At 42.4% G+C, this 21,560-nt stretch overlaps 1 protein-coding gene across 8 annotated transcripts in view; it reads right to left on the bottom strand.

Moving 5' to 3' along the window:
• The window catches only part of Kiaa0753 (KIAA0753 ortholog), a 51,591-nt gene that overhangs the window by 17,233 nt on the left and 12,798 nt on the right, over positions 1–21,560 (bottom strand). For 6 of the 8 annotated variants that reach the window (XR_008222210.1, XR_008222211.1, XR_008222212.1 and 3 more), the window contains 9 exons: positions 21,059–21,165; positions 19,483–19,545; positions 17,553–17,768; positions 15,415–15,625; positions 6,640–6,872; positions 5,078–5,244; positions 3,214–3,336; positions 2,026–2,115; positions 1,708–1,797 (listed from right to left, as the gene is read on the bottom strand). Coding sequence is in view for 5 of the 8 variants with exons in the window: in XM_052756235.1 (XP_052612195.1) it covers positions 1,708–1,797; positions 2,026–2,115; positions 3,214–3,336; positions 5,078–5,244; positions 6,640–6,872; positions 15,415–15,625; positions 17,553–17,768; positions 19,483–19,545; positions 21,059–21,165 (1,300 nt within the window). In the remaining 3 variants the exon portion in view is untranslated. The remainder of the gene's footprint in view (positions 1–1,707; positions 1,798–2,025; positions 2,116–3,213; positions 3,337–5,077; positions 5,245–6,639; positions 6,873–15,414; positions 15,626–17,552; positions 17,769–19,482; positions 19,546–21,058; positions 21,166–21,560) is intronic. The other 2 variants (XM_052756236.1, XM_052756238.1) reach the window with 1 other exon arrangement.

Here is a 21,560-nt window from a genome sequence, read left to right as displayed (position 1 = left end):
ATTCCTGACGCTGATGAAGTGCTGACCCTCTGGGATCTATCTGCTGAGGGTCCTCACCTCATCCCCACAGGCTGCCAGAGGAGCTGAGAAAGCAGAGCATGACCAGGCAGCTCACTCTCCAGACAAGGCTTCCAGCAGCTCAGGGGACCTAGTGCACCTACCGTCCCGAGGTGGCTGAAACCTGTCTTGTCTGTCATGACCCACTCATGCTCTCTGATTCCTGGGGTGGGGCTCTTGAACTCTGAGGAAAGCTTGAAGTCAGGTTCTGATCCAGATTCTGCCACCTAGTCTCCTGAGTCTTCTTCTAACACTGCAAAACTGCCCTCTCCATGCCTCGCTACACTTGTACCTCTGTTTCCAAAATCAAGGTTGTTGGCAGGAATGCACACATCAGTAGGAGATTGTGAACAAGGGTAATGAAAGATGAACTCAGGAATCAGGACAGCAGGCATCTCTAGGGGGAAGGAGGGATAGCTTCTACAACAGTATTACCTGGTTTGGGAGGCAATGCATAGGTATTTATTTTTTTATTTTATTTTATCTATCTATCTATCTATCTATCTATCTATCTATCTATCTATCTATCTAGGTTTTTTCGAGACAGGGTTTCTCTGTGTAGTTTTGGTGCTTGTCCTGGATCTTGCTCAATAGATCAGGCTGGCCTTGAACTCACAGAGATCTACCTGGCTCTGCCTCCCCAGTGCTGGAATTAAAGGCATGTGCCACCACTGCCCGGCCTAGGGGTGTTTATTTATAATATTCTGAACCATACAAGTGGATTTAGTGTGCTTTTCTATGTGTATGTTACATTTATTCTTTCAGAAAAAATACACATAAAGGAATAAATGAGATAATGGAAAGACAAGTCACAGGCAATCAACCTTATAATAGCTAGAGATGACCAAGGCAGATTCCCTCCAACAGCTGTGACCACCCCATCACAGAGGTATGTATACACATGCTGGCCACTTCTTGGAGACAGCAGAAGTATGGAAGTATCAGTTATGTGTGCAGGGGGAATTCTTCAAATCCTAAGATCTGTGATTGTATAACTGAAATCTTAACCTTAGTCACTTGGCCTCTAAGGAAAGAACCACAGCCCTGTAACTGGGACCGAATGCAGTCACGAATAGTGATAGAATGTACAGATGTTTCAATCAGTGCTTTGTTCCTTTGACTACAGGGTGACTGATTATCAGAGCTGGAAAAATTGGTCAACTGTAGCAATGGCATCAGCCCCATTACATCTTAAGTATACTTGCCTGTTCATTGCCTGTTAGGTGGCAGCACTCTTAGGGGATGAATGGGAGAAAGCAAACTCATCTGAAAACCTCAGACCGCGTTCAGGCTAACACATCAAACAAAAGCATCCACACAGTCACCATTCACACACACCATGCACATCCACTCTGCCCTCAGGAAGACTGGTATTGGCCTAGCGCAGTGCTGTGGGATGCAATGCAGGAAACAAGAAGCAAGCACAGAACTCCTCCCAGATCATACATGGCTTTGCAGTTCTCCTTCACACTCTACACACTCCCAGGAAACTGTGACATACTGGTGTACATGGAAACATGCAAATGCTCATTCATTCAATTACTTGATGTTGGGATGAGGTAAGGTCAAAAAAGTCCAGGTTGGCTGTTCAAACTGTAAGAGTTAAAATAGGGACACATACCATATCACTCCCCAGGAGCAAACATATACCTTAATTTTTGAAGTCTATCCAATTCTTCAGCTTTCAGTTCATCCAGCTCCTTGGTTCTTCTACAAGTCTCAGCCTCAAGCCAATCAAGCCTAGAGGGAGGTAAAGTCATGTCAACTCTCCTTAAAGCAGAGTCAGGACTCCCTTGGCTTCTATCTTTGGCTCTAGCATAGGCTTCGTAGGTAGCTTTGCAGTTTTAGGAGGCAGAAAGCCAGTAAGCAGAAGTGTAGCTGACGTCAACAATCCTGAGTCACTGTCAAAGGAGTGAGATGATGCAGAACAAGCCTGCCTTCTTGTTCACCTCAGAAACAAATATTTACCTCTGCTTTTGCATTCTTTCCTTTTCTTTGGCTTCAAATTCTTCTAGTTCCTTCAGTCTTTTCGAAGACTCAGCATCTGGCCAAGGAAGCCTAACAGACAGTACAAGAGTCAAGGTAACCATGCCTCAATGCCACAGAGTGTCATTATCACAGAAACAGAGCAGAAATGAGCCTCCTCCCCCAGCCCAACACAAATCCTGGCTCTATTAAAGGATTCGAAAAGTAATGTATTCTCTGTGTACCCATGAAAGCTTCCACAATATGTTCCCACAAAAGGATATTTATGCAGTTAGTACATACACAAGAAGCTGCCAACAAGAAAGCCAGTCATCACTGTTCTCAAGACCAGTTACTTATTTAGAAAAGAAACAGACCCCAGTGAATAATAAAACCAAACACAAACAAAAGGGAAAAGTTAACACTAAATAATTTTATTGCATGTGTATGTCAAAGAGCTTTGATTCTTCTGGTTTAGGATATGTGAATATCACCAAATTATCTAACGACCTACTCTTTTTTTAAGGGCTGAAGATGGAGATATACTGGAGTACAGCATACATTCTTCACATACACTGGAGCCATGCTGTACTCCTGAGCTACCCCCAGCCCTAATACCCATTTTCATTTTTGCTTTCCCCTAACTGCCAGGGTAATTTCGCCAAACAAATGCAGAGCAAGCTGTTTTCACTGCTGTCTTCCTTTGGAACGTTCTCATTATACCCCTCACATTTATGCCTGCCTGTGCAAGTCCTGGTTTAATTCCTACCTCCCTGCATGAAGCTTCATTCTCTGCAGTAAGAGGTAAACACTCTCTGTTCTGAACTTGCCCAGATCTTAGGGTGTATACCATGTTCTATCTTAAATCACAGCTAATTACATGTATTTTCCACTGGTTGCAAATAAGAAGGACTGGGATTATGGTCTTATTTGCTCTTTTTTTTTAAAAGTGCATTGAGTGCACAACTGTGCCATTTACAAATTGGCAAATGACATACATAGAAGTTTTGAATGAATGAAATAAGAAAGAATAAAAGAATGATGGTACTGTGGTAAGCTAGAGAGTGTAATAAGAAAGTTCAGCAATCTGATTTTAAATAATCACCTTTAAATACAGGAAAGATAAGAGGGGCTTTGCTTCAGAGTCTATGTAAATGGAGCCCTTTAATTCTGAAGAATGCTAATACAAACCTGGCTGCTTCTTGCTGGGCAGCACCTCCCAACTGACTTCCCTCGTGGGTGTCCTCCTGCTGGAGGGACTGTTCCTTCGCAGCATCTCTGCAGGGACTGGACTTCACCTTTAGCCACGCAGCACTGCACCAAATGGAAAAGCATGCCTTTGCAATCATTCGTCCACTTCTCGTGACTCATCCTAAGTGCACCACAGTAATGCTGACCTACAGCTCAGCACGTGAAGGGGAGAGGTCCTCCAGCTCTCATACCCAATGTCAAAGGGAGAAGATCCCTTTGCCTCAAAGAAGCAGTCACTATTTTAATGTAAAAAAAAAAAAATGTCACAGAATGAAGAATGTACTTCAACAAAGCCTGCTTTAAATATATGAGTAACTATTAATATCCCACGTCCTCTAAGTGTCTGTGTTAGGTCTCACACAGCACTGTGATCTAGGAAGCCTTATCTGTCCCACATCTCCACCTACCATACATACTGTCTAGAGCAGTGGGTCCCAACCTTCCTAATGCTGAAACCTTTTAAAATAGTTCCTCATGTTATGGTGACCCCCAACCCTAAAATTATTTTCATTGCTACTTCATAACTGTAATTTTGCTACTGTTATGAATTGTAAATATCTGGTATTCAGATATCTGATATGCTAACTCCTGTGAAGAGGGTTGTTTGACCCCAAAGGGGTTGAGAACTACTGGTCTAGAAGACAGTATATTGTACACTTGGTTAGCAGTGCAGACATCAACCTGTTGATGTTTTATATTACCAACTCAACTCACATCCCTATATTGACATGTATAAAACAAAGAAATCAGAACAAAGCCATGAAAGCAAACAACAACAAACAAAAAGACACACTCAGCCACAAGATGGTGGCACACGCTTTTAATCCCAGCCCTCAGGAGGCAGAGGCAGGTGGATCTCTGTGAGTTCGAGGCCAATCTGGTCTACAAAGCGAGTTCCAGGAGAGCCGGGGCTGTTACACAGAGAAACCGCCCCCCAAAAACAAGACCCAAACCAACAACAACAAAGCCCCCCCAACAATCAGGTCAAAAGATCCATCTCTGTGACACAGTGGAACACAAGCGTCTTTCAGCACTGCTTTCTCCTTTTTCTCAAGGCTAATAGGTCCGCACTACCATGGATTCACACCACGCACACCCACAAGGGGACTCCCTGCTGTGTGTTTCCTCTTTTGCACTGCTAGACCTTCTAGTTTCTACCGCTGTGCCCTCAAGAACTCCCAAACCTTGACAAACGAGCTCCCTTTATCTTTGGCCACCCTGCCCCCTGAGCCTATTTCAAATCGAACCCTGCTCCCCATGAGGACAGTACCTCCTCTCTAGCTCTGTGGAGAGCAGACCCACACTGTCCTTGTGCTACGAGTGTGTGTGACAAGACAGTAACGTTAGCATTACAATGACTAGCTCCTGCAGGAAGGGCAGAGTCAGGGAAATATGGATGAGCTCAGAGTTCATAGCTATCTTGACTAGGAATTAAAATTCTTTAAAAATAATTACTTAGCAAAGATTAAATGAATGCCTATTATGTGCAGGCATTGGATGTTAAGGCATAAAAGAGATACAATGCCTAGCCTCCGGTAAGCACAATCTATTCACAGAGCAGACAACAGTCACAATCCCTCCTACAATTGCACATACCCACTGGGCACTGAGGTACTCCACCCATGGACAGGTACAAAAAGGAACCAACAGTCTTCTAGACAAAAAACTTATCTATCACTCACCCAAATAAGCATTTCTGCCCACGGGGAAGAATGAAGCCTACTAGTTCATTTGCTCTAATGTGTGCCATCTGTGGAAGAAAAATAAAGCCATGCAAACTCATAGTCCTTGAATTTTTGCATACCATTTAGGAGAGGCTGGTGGGGATGTGGGGTTTGGAGGTATCCAAGGAGCTCTGTGGTCTTTCACAGGCTGTCGGTTCATTTTTAATCTGGATGACACCGTTGTCTGTTGCAACCTGCTTTTGCTGTAAGGTTGGTTTGGTCGATTTTTTTCAGATATGTGGAGTCCCTGTAAGATGTAAACATGAATTACAAAGACAAACAAGTATCAAAGACACTCTGGTTTCAACCTCTGACTCACAGAGGAAGCTCGAAGTGCCTCTTTGCATTCATTCTAAAAGCTAACAGAAAGCACTCTGAGGAAAATGTGAGAAGCATATAAACCACACTAAAGTAAACCTGGGCAAGGGTGGACCTGGAATCCTTGGCTTTTCCACATTTATATATACAAAATATTTATTATCTTTTTCCTTAATTAAATCTCCCCTTTTAAAAGTCCATGTTTGTTTACAGGTAAATTATAAAATATTCTTGGCTAAAATATTTAAACCTTTTGAACCTTAGTCTAACCACAATGAGTCATACAATTTCAAATGCCATCGGGCATGATGCTGAGAAGAACCTCCAAGTAGAATTCTTTCATATAGACTCAATCCTAACTTCCCAGTGACCTCATTACAAGTTTATCTGGGAAGAAATAAAGACTTGATCCCAATCCGTGACCTGTCGGTTACTGGCTGTGTTGATTAGTGTTTTAGAGTCCTCTGCAAAGAGGGGACTTCCAATGAGAAAGTACCTACATCAGACTGGCTTGTAGGCAATCTGTGAGGCATTTTCTTGACTAATGAGTGCTGTGAAAGAAGCCAGCTCACTGTATGCAGTACCACTTCTAGGCATACAGTAGGCTGGGAAATTCATGGGGAGCAAGTCAGTAAGAAGCATTCCTCCATGGTCTCTGCTTCAGTTCCCACCTTCAGTTTCCTACCTTGAACTCCTGCCCTAGCCAAAACAAAAACAAACAAACAAAAAAACATCTTTTCTCCCCAATTTGGTGTTTTTTATTCACCGCAATAGAAAGGAAATTAAGAAACCAGTAAACTGCCAAATCTTAAATCCTCCTAACTCTCACACTTTCAAATACTGAATTTTTTTTTTTTTTTTTTTTTTTTTTTTTTTTTTTTTTGGTTTTTCGAGACAGGGTTTCTCTGTGTAGCTTTGCGCCTTTCCTGGAACTCGCTTTGGAGACCAGGCTGGCCTCGAACTCACAGAGATCCGCCTGGCTCTGCCTCCCGAGTGCTGGGATTAAAGGCGTGCGCCACCAACGCCCGGCTTCAAATACTGAATTTTAAGACAAGCTTCCTAATTATAGCCATGGTATTGAATTAGTTAGGCTCTTACTGAAGCAGGGAAAGAGAGAATGCTACATCCTATACGACCATTACAAACTGGCTTTAGTTAAAATAAAAAGCAAACCTAGAATTAAGTCGACTTAGATTGCTGGACTCATGGCTGTGGCATCCATCTGTCCCAAAACAAATGCTGGTCCCAGCCTTGAGAAGCTAGTATGGCCTCGGACAACATCAGATGAATAAAAGCACACCACAAGAAAGGAAAGACTTCATACCTGCTGCAGTCTGGCTGACTCTAGCGTATCTTTCTTCCTGAACGTCACATGCTCTGTTACAGTCTTCTTTTTCACTGCTCGTGTTTTTGCTGGGGTTAGTGCTTCATCCTTGGCACCTGTACCATGGCCCAACATGAAAGGGGCTTCTTCTGGAAGAGTATCCTCATCTACCACACCAGGTTCACTCTCCAGCCTTTGAGGCACTGGAAACTCTACATCAGGCTGACAGACATCTACACAGAGATTTCAGAGCAGAAATTCTACTTAGTCACACAGGTAGAATGACTGAATAGCACATAGGCTCTAAGCTCCAGCCTGGCTGTGAAAAGCACGGAGCTCTGTCGCCACACCCGCTGCCCCCCTTACCAGTACCACCACCACTGTAATTACCAATGCCCAAGAACCATGGCCGGAACCCCCTCAATGTCAGGACCCACATTTGCTGATTTTCCAGTTCTTGTCTATGGTCCTAATTCTGCAGTATGTCTTTCTCTATCCAGGCTGGCCTCTTAAGGGTCTCTTGACTATAAGATACTCCCCAAACTGGCCCCCTGCTGATCACAGTCACATTTCCACTGGGTTGCCAAATTGTCCGGGCTAGCTAGATTTATGTTAACTTGACACAAACTAGAGTCAATCGAAAGGAGGGAACCTCAATTGAAAGAAAATACCTCCATAAGGTCCAGCTATAGGGTAATTTCTTAATTAGTGATTGATGGGGGATGGCTCAATCCATTGTGGGTGGTGCTATTCCTAGGCTGGTGGTCCTGGGTTCTATAAGAAAGCAGGCTGAGCAAGCCATGATGAGCAAACCAGTAAGCAACTCTCCTCCCCGGCCTCTGCATCAGCTCCTGCCTCCAGGTTCCTGCCCTGTATGAGTTCCTACCCTCACTGCTTTTGATGATGAACTGGTATATGGAACTGTGAAGTGAAATAAACTCTTTCCTCCCAAGTTGCTTTTGGTCGTGGTGTTTCATAACAGCAATAGTAACCTTAACTAAGACATTGTATTTCTAAAGTAGAAATACTGGAGTCAGTATTTCCAGAAATACTGCGCCAGATGGCTCAGTGTCTAAAAGCACTTAACGCTCTTGCACAGGACTTGGGTTCAGTTTCCAGCACCCACACAGTGGCTCATCCATAACCTCAGTTCCAGGGCTTCTGATGCCACCTTCTAAACTCCATGAGCACCGAGTGCACAGATGCACAAGTATATATGCAGGCAAAACACTTATCCACATAAAAATAAATGATAAAATATTTTATTTTACTTTTGTAGATTTACTTATTTTATGTGGATGAGTGTTTTGCTTTCATATATGTCTGTGTACCACATGTATGCATGGTACCCTCAGATCTCCTGGAACTAGAGTTATAGATAGCTGTGAGTTATAGATAGCTACCATATGAGTGCTGGGAACCAAACTCAGATCCTCTGGTAGAAGAGCTAGTGCTCTTAACCACTAAGCCATCTCTCTATCCTCAGAATAAAAACTTTTAAAAATGCAAACACTTAAAAACTTTTTTTTCTACTCAACATCTTTGAACCCCTAGTTTGATACAGAATATAATATGAACTGTATTCTGCACACGTGGCATCCAATTGGCAATTAGAAAAGGAAATAAACTATTTTTTAATGAGATAAAGGCCTATATAGCCAATTCAGGGAAATTGGAATACAGATAAACTTTTACTAATAAAACTGTTCAGTTAAGTTTCTACACATAAGAGCAACATACAAAAGTACAAAATAACTACTTAGGAAATATAATAGGGAAAATATCCCATTAACATAGGTAACAAAAATTGTAAGGTGGGGCTGGGTGATGGTTCAGTGGTAGAGTGTCAGTCAGCACGTCAGAGGCCCTGGGTTCCAGTCCCGGAACCATAAACAACAGCAAACACAAATACACAAAAACAAAATCTCCAAGAAAATGAGGAGGAAATCTAATGAAAAACTCACAGGAATTTCACAGAAAACATTTCAAAGCTTTTATTTTTGCAGTGCGGGGACTAAAACCTGGCCAAGTTTTCATTACAAACAAACTGAACATTGCAAAGATGTCAATTCTCCACCAAGGGATCGATAATCTCAAATGTATATCAAATTAAAATGTGTGTGTGTGCATGTGCGTGTCAAACAGATGGATCTAGCTGGGTATGGTGGTGCATGCTTTTAATCCTACCACTCAGGAGGCAAAGGCAGACAGATCTCTCTGAGTTTGAGTCTGGACAACATAGCAAGTCCCAGGTCAGCCAGGGTTACAATAGTAAGACTACCAAAAAAAAAAAAAAAAAAAAAAAAAAAAAAAAAAAAAAAAAAAAGACAGACAAAACCTAAACATATTAATGCTAAAATCCGTATGAAGGGGCTGGAGGGATGGCTTAGCATTTTTGAGCACCTGTTCTTTTAGAAGACTCAGGTTAGGTTCCCAGCACCCACGAAATGATTCACAACAATCTATAATTCCAGTTAAAGGGAATCCAGTGCCCTCTTCGGACCTCTGAGGGCACCAGGCATGTACATGGTACACATATGTACATGCAAACATTAACATGTAAAATGATAAATCTGATTTTAAAAATTCATATGAAGTGTAAAAGTCTCAGAATTAGCCCAACAACTTTGAATAACGACAACAAAATGGGGAGTGGAGTGGAGGCTGGAGTCTTTCGTGACCAGAGATGTATCTTAGCAAGAGCTGCAGTGGTCAAGGATGTGTGCAGGGAACATAGGAACAAAGGCACAGGATGGGAGCCACAGATCAGCAGATATGACCTGAATTACTACTGTCCACATATCAAATATCAGAGTGGAATCCATGCCCTACACTGAACAGCACTCAGCTCACAAAAGCATGAAGTCCTAAAGCAGTGGTTCTCAACCTGCGGATTGTGACCACTCTGGGGATCACATCAGAAATCCTACATATCAGATATATCTACATAACGATTCATAATAGTAGCAAAATTATAGTTATGAAGTAGCAACAAAACAATTTCATGGTTGGGGGTCACCACAACATGAGGAACTGTATTAAAAAGTCGTAGCGTTAGGAAGGCTGAGAACGACTGCCCTAAAGGAAGTGGTTTTTTTCCTTCTTTCAGAAGAAAAAAATAGGAGAATATCATCATCAGGACAGAAAAGACTTTCTTTTTTTTTTTTTTTTTTTTTGGTTTTTTGAGACAGGGTTTCCTGGGACTCACTTGGTAGCCCAGGCTGGCCTTGAACTCACAGAGATCTGCCTGGCTCTGCCTCCCGAGTGCTGGGATTAAAGCCGTGCGCCACCACCGCCCAGCCCAGAAAAGACTTTCTTAAACTCAAATACGATATTGACTTATTAGGGTTTATTTACACTGAACTACAGCTTTTGATCAAAAGTCACTATAAAAACATCAGTCAAATCTGGAAGGAAGATCCCTAAAATACACGTGATTAACATGGGATCAATACTCAAATGATATAAAGAACTTTTACAAATCTATAAAGGAAATAAACAGTTCAACAGAGAAATGTTGAAAAGCATAGGGACTATAATTTATGCAGAAAAACAAGTGGTCAATAAAAGCATGAAAAGATGACAAACTTCATTTAGCAATCAGGAAAATCAAGCCATAGCTAGCATTCAAAGCCATTAAACTGGGAAAATGTGAAGCATGATACCAAACATAAATGAGGAGTGAGGAAAGCCAGAAACCACCAGCACAGGTGTGAACTGGTTAACTCCTCGGAAGGGTGACTCAATCGATCCACCAATCAATGGATGCCCTAGCAAGGCTGGAGGTTTGCAGTGCAGCAGCTGCATCACAGGCACACTCAGCCCAAGGGAACTCGCTTATGTACACACAAAGAGAAGAGGCACAGCCTTTCACTTCACCCTGTCACTGTTTATAAAAGCAGAAGCAGCCAGTATAGTGGCATGGTGACATCTATGTATATGCTCAGCTACTCAGGAGGTGAAAGAGAAGATCATTTGATCCCAGGAGTTCTGGGCCATCCTGGTCAACATAGTGAGATCTTGTATCACACACAGAGACCTATGACAGAAACTGGAAACAATTCAAGTGCTCATTAATAAGTATGAAGAGATAAAAATTATCTATGGCTTATTCATACAAGGAAGACCCACACAAAATAAAGTTAGAATCCTCTGAGCTGGGGAATATAGCTTTCCTAATGTGTAAGGCCCTGGGTTTGAACCCTAGCACTAGGAAAAAATAGATTTCACCTATTAATATGAACAAGTCTACTAATTTAAATAAGAGGGAAACACACTACAGGCTGATATATACTGTATGTGACCAGATGTGTGAAGCAATATATTATGGACACACACATGAGCAGCCTAGACATAAAAACAGAACAGGTTCACAACAGTAACCTCTAGAAAGGGAGGGAAGAAAATGGAATGAGGGGAAATATTCAAGGGACTTTAATAGTACTTGTCACAATTTTTGAAAAAAAAAATTCCAGATTAAAACATTTTAAACTGCATAGTAAATACGTGGTATTTCTTATTTCCATTCCTTTCTGATTAGAATATTTAAGAACCAAAGGAAAGCTTTATTCAGATTCTTCCTCAGCCCCAACACTTCTTTCCTCGGCTGTTCTCAAAGCTCCGTGAGTTACACAGCAAGGATACAAACCAGAACAGAAGAATGCAGCACCGACCTGCAGCCTGTGGCTTAATAACTCCCAAGGTTACAGAAGAATGCAGCACCGACCCACGGTCTGAGGCTTAGTAACTCCCAAGATTACATCTATTGAAGAACTCTGGCTGCTAGGTCCTGACACCTTTTCAGTTATGAACGGCATTGATCAGACAGCAAATGCAGTGCAAATTCACGGGAACACGGCTGCCTGCACAGTGGCAGCCAGAGCCTCACAGCTCCTTACATCTGCACACAGGGCACTAATGCAATCAGAAGCCTCCAAGAATCGCACTAGCCAACAATTACTTAAATCTCAAAGTAGATGATCCAATCAGGCTCAATCATAAATCCCAAATGACACAGAGACAGTTTCCCTCCCTTGTGGCTCCCTATGACATTTTGGAGGTATTGGGTAGGGAGGAGGAACCTCAGGAAATTAGAATGAAGAATTAGGAAGAGGAAGAGTGGCATCTAAAACAGAGAAACATGACCTTCTGAAAGATCACAAGAACAAGAAAAAAAAAAAAAAACACTAAAGATTACCACATTGCTCTCCAGGGGCAAATACATGAAACTTGCAAACGAGCTACCTATAGCCAAGCTTCACTCCACAGCAAAGGTGTGTGTTGTTACCATGCCTCACGCTTGGGACAACACTTTTTTGTTTTGAATAGAATTCACATCCACCTGGTCCCACCATGCTACCTCTGAGAGTAGGCAGAACAGGTTTCCTAAGATTCTTCAGGTGAAGAAATAAATGAAGCATTTGCTCAAGGTCACAAGGAGAGTGAGTGCAGAGCCAGGCCTCCTCCTCTGCCTCCACGATGTTTTATTAATTCCAATCCCCATACTCAAGGAAGGGTAGAATATAGGCAGGCAGGGCTTCAGTTATAATCAAGCATGCCTATGTGATGAAAGCTGCATGATAATCTCTTACATTATGGGCTTCAGAGAGCTTTTGGGTTGCTATACATATGTGGGTTCCTGGAGGTAGTGTGCCCCTTCCCACATTCCTGGCCTTACGTATCTCCCATCTGGCTATTCACCTGTATCTGGTGTACTATCCTTTGTAATGGGAGTAAATGTTGAGTTCAGTGAGCAATCCCAGCAAGTCTAGATTTAGAACTGCAGGTTACAACCCAAGACCTGCAACTGGTGGGGCAGTCTTCTGGAACTGAGCCTCCATCTGTGGAACCTTGCTCTTCTGTAGCTGCTAGAATTGAGCTGAACTACAGAATCCCTCCACACACACTCAATGAACTGCTCCTCCTGTCATCACTGAGTGTTCCACTGAGGCTACAGAAAGAACACTAAGCTCCTCAGGGTCCACAGAAGAGCAGCAGAGCAACAAACACACCATAGAGATGAGATACACAGAAGTTTCTGATCTCAAGAAAAATGTTGACATAGTAAATTACAACGAGGGAAAAAAAACCCAAACTCTGGCAAATGAAAAGCACAAAACAAGGTCAAAGGAAATCCAACATGTCATCACTCTCAGTAAATCTAAGGTTAAATGTAGAGTTCTACAACAGGAAATATAGAGATCAAAAAATCAACAATAGCCTGGAGTGGTGGTACACGCCTTTAATCTCAACACTCAGGAGGCAGAAGCAGGCTGATCTCTGTGAGATCAAGACCATCCTGGTCTATACAGTGAGACTTTGTCTCTGAAAAAAAAAATTAACTTCTGTGCTGGAGATGCTCACCCAGCACCCGCCAGGCTACTCACACTGTCTGTAACTCCAGCTCCAGGGGATCCACTGCCCACTTCTACTCTCTATAGGCACTGAACATATGCAATTAAAAACAAAATAAAACCTTTTTTTTTTCTTTTTTTTTTTTTTTTTTAAATTTGTTTATTTTACTTTGAAGCCAGAGTCTTCTGTTACCCAAATTGATCTTAATGCATACAGTGTTCTGCCTGCATGTATGCCTGCACACCAGAAGAGGGCACCAGATCTCATTACAAATGGTTGTGAGCCACCATGTGGTTGCTGGGACTTGAACTCAGGACCTCTGGAAGAGCAGTCAGTGCTCTTAACCTCTGAGCCATCTCTCCAGCCCCAAAATAAAACCTTTTAAGAATTAGAAACATACAGGAGCCAGGGTGAGAAGGAGGAGGGCAAAGGGCATTTCTGAGGGGCTGTCACTCTGTAAGTCCAGAAGTCTCTCTCCTGGTATTAGGTCAGCAGTGAGCTGACACTTCGTACATTTCTCTATCTCTATGTTCTACTGCAGTTTAACAGATGAAGACGAGGGCCAGTAAGATGGCTCAGAGGATAAAAAGGGCTTACTGTGAACTGACAACCTGAGTTCAATCCTTGGAACCAACCCATGGCAGATAGAGAGAACCGATTTCTCAAAGTTGTCCTCTGCCCTCCACATATATACCTATCACCCCCTCTTTTCTCTCTAATTATAATTATAAATAAAATGGAACTTTTTTTTAGAAAGGAAAATTAGTTTACTGATTTTACCCATAGATGTTTATAGGTTATCTCATCTATCTGGAAAATGACAAGAAAAAAAATATCAAGCAACAAAACTTTATTTCATCAAATCTAAAGCATCTACTTATAACATACATCACTACTGGGTCATTAGAATTTAAACACTGAAAACTGAAATGTTACAATTAATTACCAGACACATCCCTCAGCAGGATACTGCGGCTCATACCTGCAATCCCAGCACCAAGAGGCCTAAGACCTAGGTCTGCACAGTTCCAGGTCAGCCTCAGTTACAAGGCTGGTTGCCTACCAAGGAAGACAGACAGGATAGCTCTACCTCAGGGCCGGGGTACCCTTCTGCCAGCTGTGCAGCTCAGTGGTGCTGCATCTGCCTGGATGTGCAAAGGCTGGATCGCTAGCACTAAAAAAGGACAAGCTTTCCAGTTTCAGAAATCTTGAGCTGTGCAGGACCAACAAAACACAGGGTCATCAGAAAAGACCTCAAGGCACCGCCAGATAGGCGTCCAGGGCACAAACCCAACAGCTTCCCTTAAGTAGTGACAACCAATCTCATAGTTAAGAAGAAATGTCATTCACAACAGCAGTGAAAACTACAAAATAGAAAACTAGAAACATACGTAGCAAGGAATTTATAACCCCCTATGTGGAAGCCTCTCCACTGGACTGGAGGTCTAGATCGGGGCTGCAATAAGTGCTCACCCTGCAAAGCCGCCGCTTCCCCACGAGCTGACACGGACCGCCAGCAGCATTCCCACACAGAATACGCTCATTCTCAGTTCTCAGAGTGAGCAATGACCAGCAAATTTTTGAAAAATAACGAAGAAAAATCAGTTGTCTTGTTAAGTATTAAAATATAAGTAAGACTGATGGTTTTGCCTACAAAATTAAGTTTCTATACCAGAAAAAAAATCAACACTATAAACAAATTCCAAAGATAGGTGACAAGGTAGGAAAAAATACTTACAATACATGTAAGCCGAAAAGTGACTAAGAGCTACACTATCCACAGAACTTTGACAATCATAAGTAAAAGAAGTGGAACCACATATGTCCTAGGACTGGAGGCTGGAATATACTTCTCTAGAAGACAGTGAGCAAATAAAATCTCTGAAATAAAATGTTCAGAGAGGGCTCGAGAACACAAAAGGGAAACCAGCACAGAAGGAACAAGCATGGTGAGGAAGCCATGAGCAGCCCTCAGAGGACAGAACTGAAACATGCAACAATAAGATGCCATTCCTCACTGAAGCTGGAAACATTCAGATCTCATTGTATAAAATACTGCTCATCTTTAAAACATGATCACCTACCTCCTTTTATGGGGTAAACTGGCAGCATCTGTTCAAATGTGCATACCACACAACCTAACAATCCGCCTCCTAGGATGAGGATCTGGAAATGCACCACACATATCAGTACAATACAGTCAGCTCAGCACGATGACAGAGCAAAGGGGATTTTATTTGCTCACCATCTTCTGGAGAAGCATGTTCCAGCTCCAGTCCTAGGGCATATGTGGCTGCTACTTCCTGATCCTAGCTGCAAGGCAACTCTCATGGACAGGGCCACAAATCCTAACACCTCACCCCCACACTGCAGTAACTGTTGCAGTCACTTATATCACACAGTGACATTTGAGACACATACCAGCAAGAAGCCTCTTTGCCACAGAAGGTCGACTGGCTTCCTGTGGAAATGTCTCCTTTGTGACCAAGGGTCTTCTCTCATTCTTAGGCAGTGCAGTTGGCCATCTCTCTAAGATTCTTTGGCTACCAACAGGAAATCTGCTCCGAATTTCTGTGAAACATTTCTTTACCTTTTTAGGTGACAGTTTCTTTTCCAGGAGAGACTCCAGAGCCTGTCATGAAAACGGTCATTATTCTCTTAGTTTATCTTACTAGAGTATGACTTTAGTCACAACACTGAAAAATAACACCTTCCAAAGAGACATGTCATTAAATGGCTATCTCTAGTAGTTAACAAGGTGTTTTGCTTAATTTAAAATCAGTATTATTTCAACCTGTGATTAATGTATAAAAATAACTTCTACAAGTTCTTTTACTAGTTTAGCTCATTAAAATCAACAGCAAAGATGTTACGAGTATGACCATTTTTTTTTTTTTTTTTTTTTTTTTTTTTTTTTTTTTTTTTTGGTTTTTCGAGACAGGGTTTCTCTATGTAGCTTTGCGCCTGTCCTGGAACTCACGTGGTAGCCCAGGCTGGCCTCGAACTCACAGAGATCCGCCTGGCTCTGCCTCCCAAGTGCTGGGATTAAAGGCGTGCGCCACCACCGCCCGGCCGAGTATGACCATTTTTAAGAGGCATCCTAACTTTAAAATTCAGAATCATCCTTTGGAAACTAACCAGTCTTCAGAACATAGCTGTATATGCTCTAACAGGGTCTTCATTTTCAACAAACCCCATAAACTCAAGCAGTGTTTTATGTGGGTAAATACATTATACTGAACATACACTGCCATAAGCTAACAGAACTTAGTGGATCCAATGGCTATTTGTCTATGGCAGTAATGGCCGGAGGTATGTGTCCCCATCCTCTAAGGCACACCCACTCACTCATCACCAGGCAGTACTGTTCAGTACAAATTAAAGATAACTAAGCAGGATCATATGGAAACAGGATAGTAAGTCAGGCAAGGAATCAACAAGAATTTAATTTCCCATATTACTGAATACTTTCAAAACTAGGGGAGATCTACATTATGCTAAAGATGCACTGTTCAAGGTGCTCTTGCTCAGGATATGGGCTAATCTCCTGAAATCCTTTCTGGGGTTTGGAAGATAGGTCCTCTAAATGAAATTATTTTATTCAGTAATGTTTTATATAGGTAAGTTGAAAAAGCATGAATGAGATTTGCCCTTGACATTCACACTCCTGATAGTGAGCTATGTCTACACAGATGTAACCAACGTCAATCACAGACATTTGCTAAACAACAGGACTGCAATAGCAAAGCATGACTTAACAACCACCAGAGCCAGTTGGTGGTAAACAGCATTCTCCCTACTATGCCAGTCTCCCACAAGGGCCAACAGTTTACTAATATAAGATTATCTTTTCCTATTGGATGAAAATGCATGACAGAAGTAACACTGGCATGGGTGGCTTACTAATTCCAGCCCTCAATAGAACACTCTGACCTTTGCTTTAAAAACAGCAATCATATAAATTAGTAGTAACAAATTCATTTGCAAGTCAGGGTACTGCGGCAAGAATGAAAGGCTTCACTGTGTGGCAGGACTGCAAACCTGTGAAACTACAAAGCCAGAGTTCATTGCTAATGCGATCTCTGTTACTACTGAGAGCTAAGAACACTGTCCATTCCCGATTAGCGCATCCACTTGTGGTATGCCAAGTGTTTCCAGTCCTCCCAAGAGCTGAGGCTCTTACTTGCATGTATCCTAAGTGGTTCTTTTCTAGAACCTATCTAGATCAAATACAGATAATTAAGCACTAATTGAGAATTCCTTGCCATTTTCTTTTTCTTTTTATTCTTTTATTACTTTGTGTATAGATGATGTATGGGCATATGTGCCACAGTATGTGTTATTTGACATATCATATCATTTCTTCTTCTCTCAAAGAAATGTAATAAAGACCAGAGAATAAAAACAACAAAAATGTAAACTTATGTCTCTGAAAAGCACCAAGTTACCAGGCAACAGCTTTGACTTGTATTCTCACTGACTAGAACTAGAGAGAGTCAGCATTATTTCCCTGCCTTGAAACAACACCCTTTTAACAAAAACTGGAGTCCATTTCATACCTCAATTTGATGCAAGATGTCTATGACCACATCTGGCACAGAAGGATCAGTATCCAGCTTGGCAGAACACAGTGAAAGCTGACGAATAAGGCTGCCCAGTTCCTTACACCGAGAAGGAACTGGATGCTCCCCTCGGTCAGTAAACTGAGTGACAAACATCTGTAAGGCCCGGATGGCTCCTCGATGAGCGGCTGCCAGCCTAGACATTGCCCACGACTGGCAACAAAGAAGCAGCAAAGGGTTACTTCAGGTTCTGACTTCTTAACACCACAGCAACCTTTAAGAGTATCTGGAGTCCTAGCAATAAGGGATAGTAGCCTGAACTGACCATCTCCTGTGACCAGGTAGGACTTCCAGGACTTCCATAACCTTCGACCTACTGTCTCTCCTGCCTATGGGATGTGAGGGGGTAAGGGTGATGCAGAGATTGTGGGAGTGGCCAACCGATATTGGGTCCAGCCTCAGACCCATGCCACGAGAGTGAGCCCATCAGACACTGCTTGGAGCACCAGAACCAAGAGGCTGGATGGCCCAGAGACCTAGGACAGAACCAAACACACTGGAGAAAAAAAAGTCAACATAATGATGCCTAACAATAGTCCACTATACTCATAGATTGGTGCCTAGTTCAATTGTCATCAGAGAGGCTTCATTCAGCAATTGATGGAAACAGATGCAGAGACCCACAGCCAAACACTAGGCCGAGCTCAGGGAATCCTGCTGAAGAGAGGGAGGAAGGATTGTAGGAGCCAGAGGGGACAAGGACACCACAATAAAACCCACAGAATCAACCAACCTGGGCTCATAGGAGCTCACAGAGACTGAACCAACAACCAGGGAACCTGCATGGGACTGACCTAGGCCCTCTGCATATATGCAACAGTGTGTAGCTTGGTCTTCTTGTAGGATGCCTAACAGTTGGAGCAGGGGCTGTCTTAGACTGTTTTGCTGTTTTTTTGGGACCCTACTCCTCATATTGTGTAGCCTTGCTCAGCCTTAATACAAGGAGAGATGCTTAGTCTTACTGCAAACTTGATATGCCATGTTTTGTTGATATCCATAGGAGGCCTGACCTTTTCTGAACAGAAATGGAGGAGCAATGGGAGGGAGGGGGTTAGGAGGGAGAGACTTGGAGGGGAAGGGGAAGGGAAAACTGTGGTGGGGTTGTAAAATAAATAAATAAACTTTAAAAAAAAAAAAAAGAATATCTAGAATCTATCTGCCACACAGTGCTCCCTGTTGTAAAACCTTTCCCAACATGAAGAGAATTAAAAAAACCTCAAGTTCTCTAGAAACAGGTTCTTTTCTTTCCTGTTGTCTATGAAGGGACTCTGGCCAGCTCCAGCATGATGAGCATGTGGCTCTGTCAGGCCTTACCCTTCCCCCATTCCCTCCACCTTGCTAAAAACCATTAGATTACATTCCTAAAGCTAGCCACCAAGGTCTAGTCCCTTAGTTGGCCACTTCCTCCTCCTGAGGCTGACTACCAAAGTTCAGCTATCAAAGTATTGAAGTCCAGCAATCAAAAGCCCCCTTTGGCTCATCTAATTAACATGCCCAATTAAAATTAAACACCTCATCCTAACATAGGCTTTCCCCCTTTACCTTTATGCCTGCCATTTTCCTATGGGCTATGTCTGTTTCCTTTTCATCCAGAGGCAATCCTTTGTCCCTCCAGGACCGATACCCCTACCCCCTTTCCCTTGTTCCCTTCCCCTGATACTTGTCCTTTCAGCCTATATACCAGGAATTACCATACAGTGACCTGCCTGTATACCAGAAGTGGCCATACAGTGACCTGTTTCAGATCCTTTTCCTTAGAAGGCAACTCCACATTCAGAACCCTTAGCAGCTTAGTCCCCAACAGGTATACACAGACAAAACACTGTAAAATGTGCTCTATTAACCACTCATCAGAATTATAACATACCTTCTTAGTATGTTTAATTTTGTGTGGACTCAGTTTATCCAATTCTTCCTGGACTTCTTTTACCTGTTTTATGAGAAGGTGGAAATGAGATTTTTACACTTGTCCATTTATCTTTCTTACAGAAAAAACAGACCCTGTTTTGTCCAAATATAACCCTTATTAACTCAAATCACTTAAAAATGGGAAAAGCCTTCTCATCAGCGCTCCCAAAACACTGCCTGGTTTTCAGTTCAAAGTGGTCACTAGAGCTGTCCTCAGGTCTGCAGTGTAAGGAAAACTGAACATGGAGACCAGACAGAAGGACCAACTCACTAAGTCGTAAGTGCTACACTAAAGAGTTTTGCTTTCTGCTGGGTGTAGGGGCACATATCTTTGACCTCAGCACTAGGGAGCCAGAAACAGGTGGTTATCTGAGTTCTAAACCAGCCAGGGTTACGCAGTAAAACCCTTTCACACACCATATACATACACAGACAGTGGGGGTGGGGGACTCACCAGGCACCACTAAAGTCTTTAAGTAAAAATCTGACATGGTAGATTCATGTTTCAGAACAATCTCAGCCAGGAATATATAAAGCCCATGGTATAGCACTTGCCTCGTACAATTTCTGGGGCAATGGTGTAGAATATGAACCAACATAGGATTCAAAAAGAATACACAAGAAAATTTAACTATGGCATTTGCTTTTAAACAAACAAACAGAAGTATAGCTTTTGGTTCAAGCTATAAACACCAACATGTACTTCAATGACCAGAAAGGATTTAAAGGTTTATTAAGAAATAGAATTGCCGGACAGTGGTGGCACACGCCTTTAATCCTAGCACTCAGGAAGCACAGGCAGGCAGAACACTGTGAATTCGAGGCCAGCCTGGTCTACAGAACAAGTTCCAGGACAGCCAATCACACACACACACACACACACACACACACACACACACACACACACACACCACACACACACACACACACACACACACACACACTCACACAAAATGCAAATGTCTATTCATCAACCATTAAATATTTCCTGAAAGACAACAGTCTTCATTTTCTACCATGAAATAAAGAATAACCCATGCTATTCTCTAAGACAGATGAGAAAGTCCCTTTAAGACTCAGGCTCATATGTACAAGCACTTTTTCTGAAGGAAAAATGGCTTTTAGTAGATTCAGTAGTCTATGTCCCCAAAGTTAAAAACAACAATTTAAGGAGCCTGATCATATGCACATCACACACACACACAGACACACACACACACAGACACACAGACACACACACACACACACACACACACACACACACACACACATCTGTCAAAAGAATATGAATTACTTGTTCATAAATTCAGGGAATTAAGCCTGAGAATTCATTAAAATTTCTGCAGGCCCCTTTGTGCTCATCATTCTGTGACAGGAGAACTGCAAGTCCCTAAGAAAGCCACATCAGGCCACCTGCTCCACACTCCCCTGGCTTTTCCACTCCCCTGACTTTTCCACCACCACCACCCCACCCCACCCCACCCCCCCACCCCGCTTTCCCACCCCCCTGCTCCTCCCCTGCTGTTTTTCCACACCTGCTGCTGAAGACCGTAGAGCATTCGAGCACAGCGCACAGCTTGCTCCTGTCTCCTCACTCGGATTCGATGCTCTTCATCTGGATCCAAAGCTTCTTCTAGTCTATCTGAAAGTATTTTCCCCACATTAGGTTAAAAACCACACAAAGAAACTCAAAGAAACGTTAAGAACTTAATGGAGTAATAGCTGAAGATCTTGGGTCTTACTAGCAGATTTAACCTTCAACAGCCAAGGCTAAGACTGAATGAGAGCCTGTGTACTGACTCAAGAGACAGAAGGGACAGGAAGATGTTGGCAAGCTCTCCTGCACACCAGAATTCACTGAAACAAATCCCACTGGACTTCACTATGAAGCATTTCTTATTGTCTCAAAATTCCTTTACACTAAGCCAAAATCCACAAAGCTTCCTCTATTTTCCAAAAAAATCTTTACTGGACTATTTTCATGCTAAGTGAGATTATTTTTACTTTCTTATCCTGAATCCAAATGAGATTCTTTCT

This window comes from Peromyscus californicus, unplaced genomic scaffold, assembly GCF_007827085.1.
Source record: "Peromyscus californicus insignis strain IS unplaced genomic scaffold, ASM782708v3 Scaffold_3__1_contigs__length_106647218, whole genome shotgun sequence".
Lineage (NCBI taxonomy): Eukaryota > Metazoa > Chordata > Mammalia > Rodentia > Cricetidae > Peromyscus > Peromyscus californicus.
Note: the sequence above shows the minus strand (reverse complement) of the source record. Positions and strands in the feature narration are given on the sequence as shown.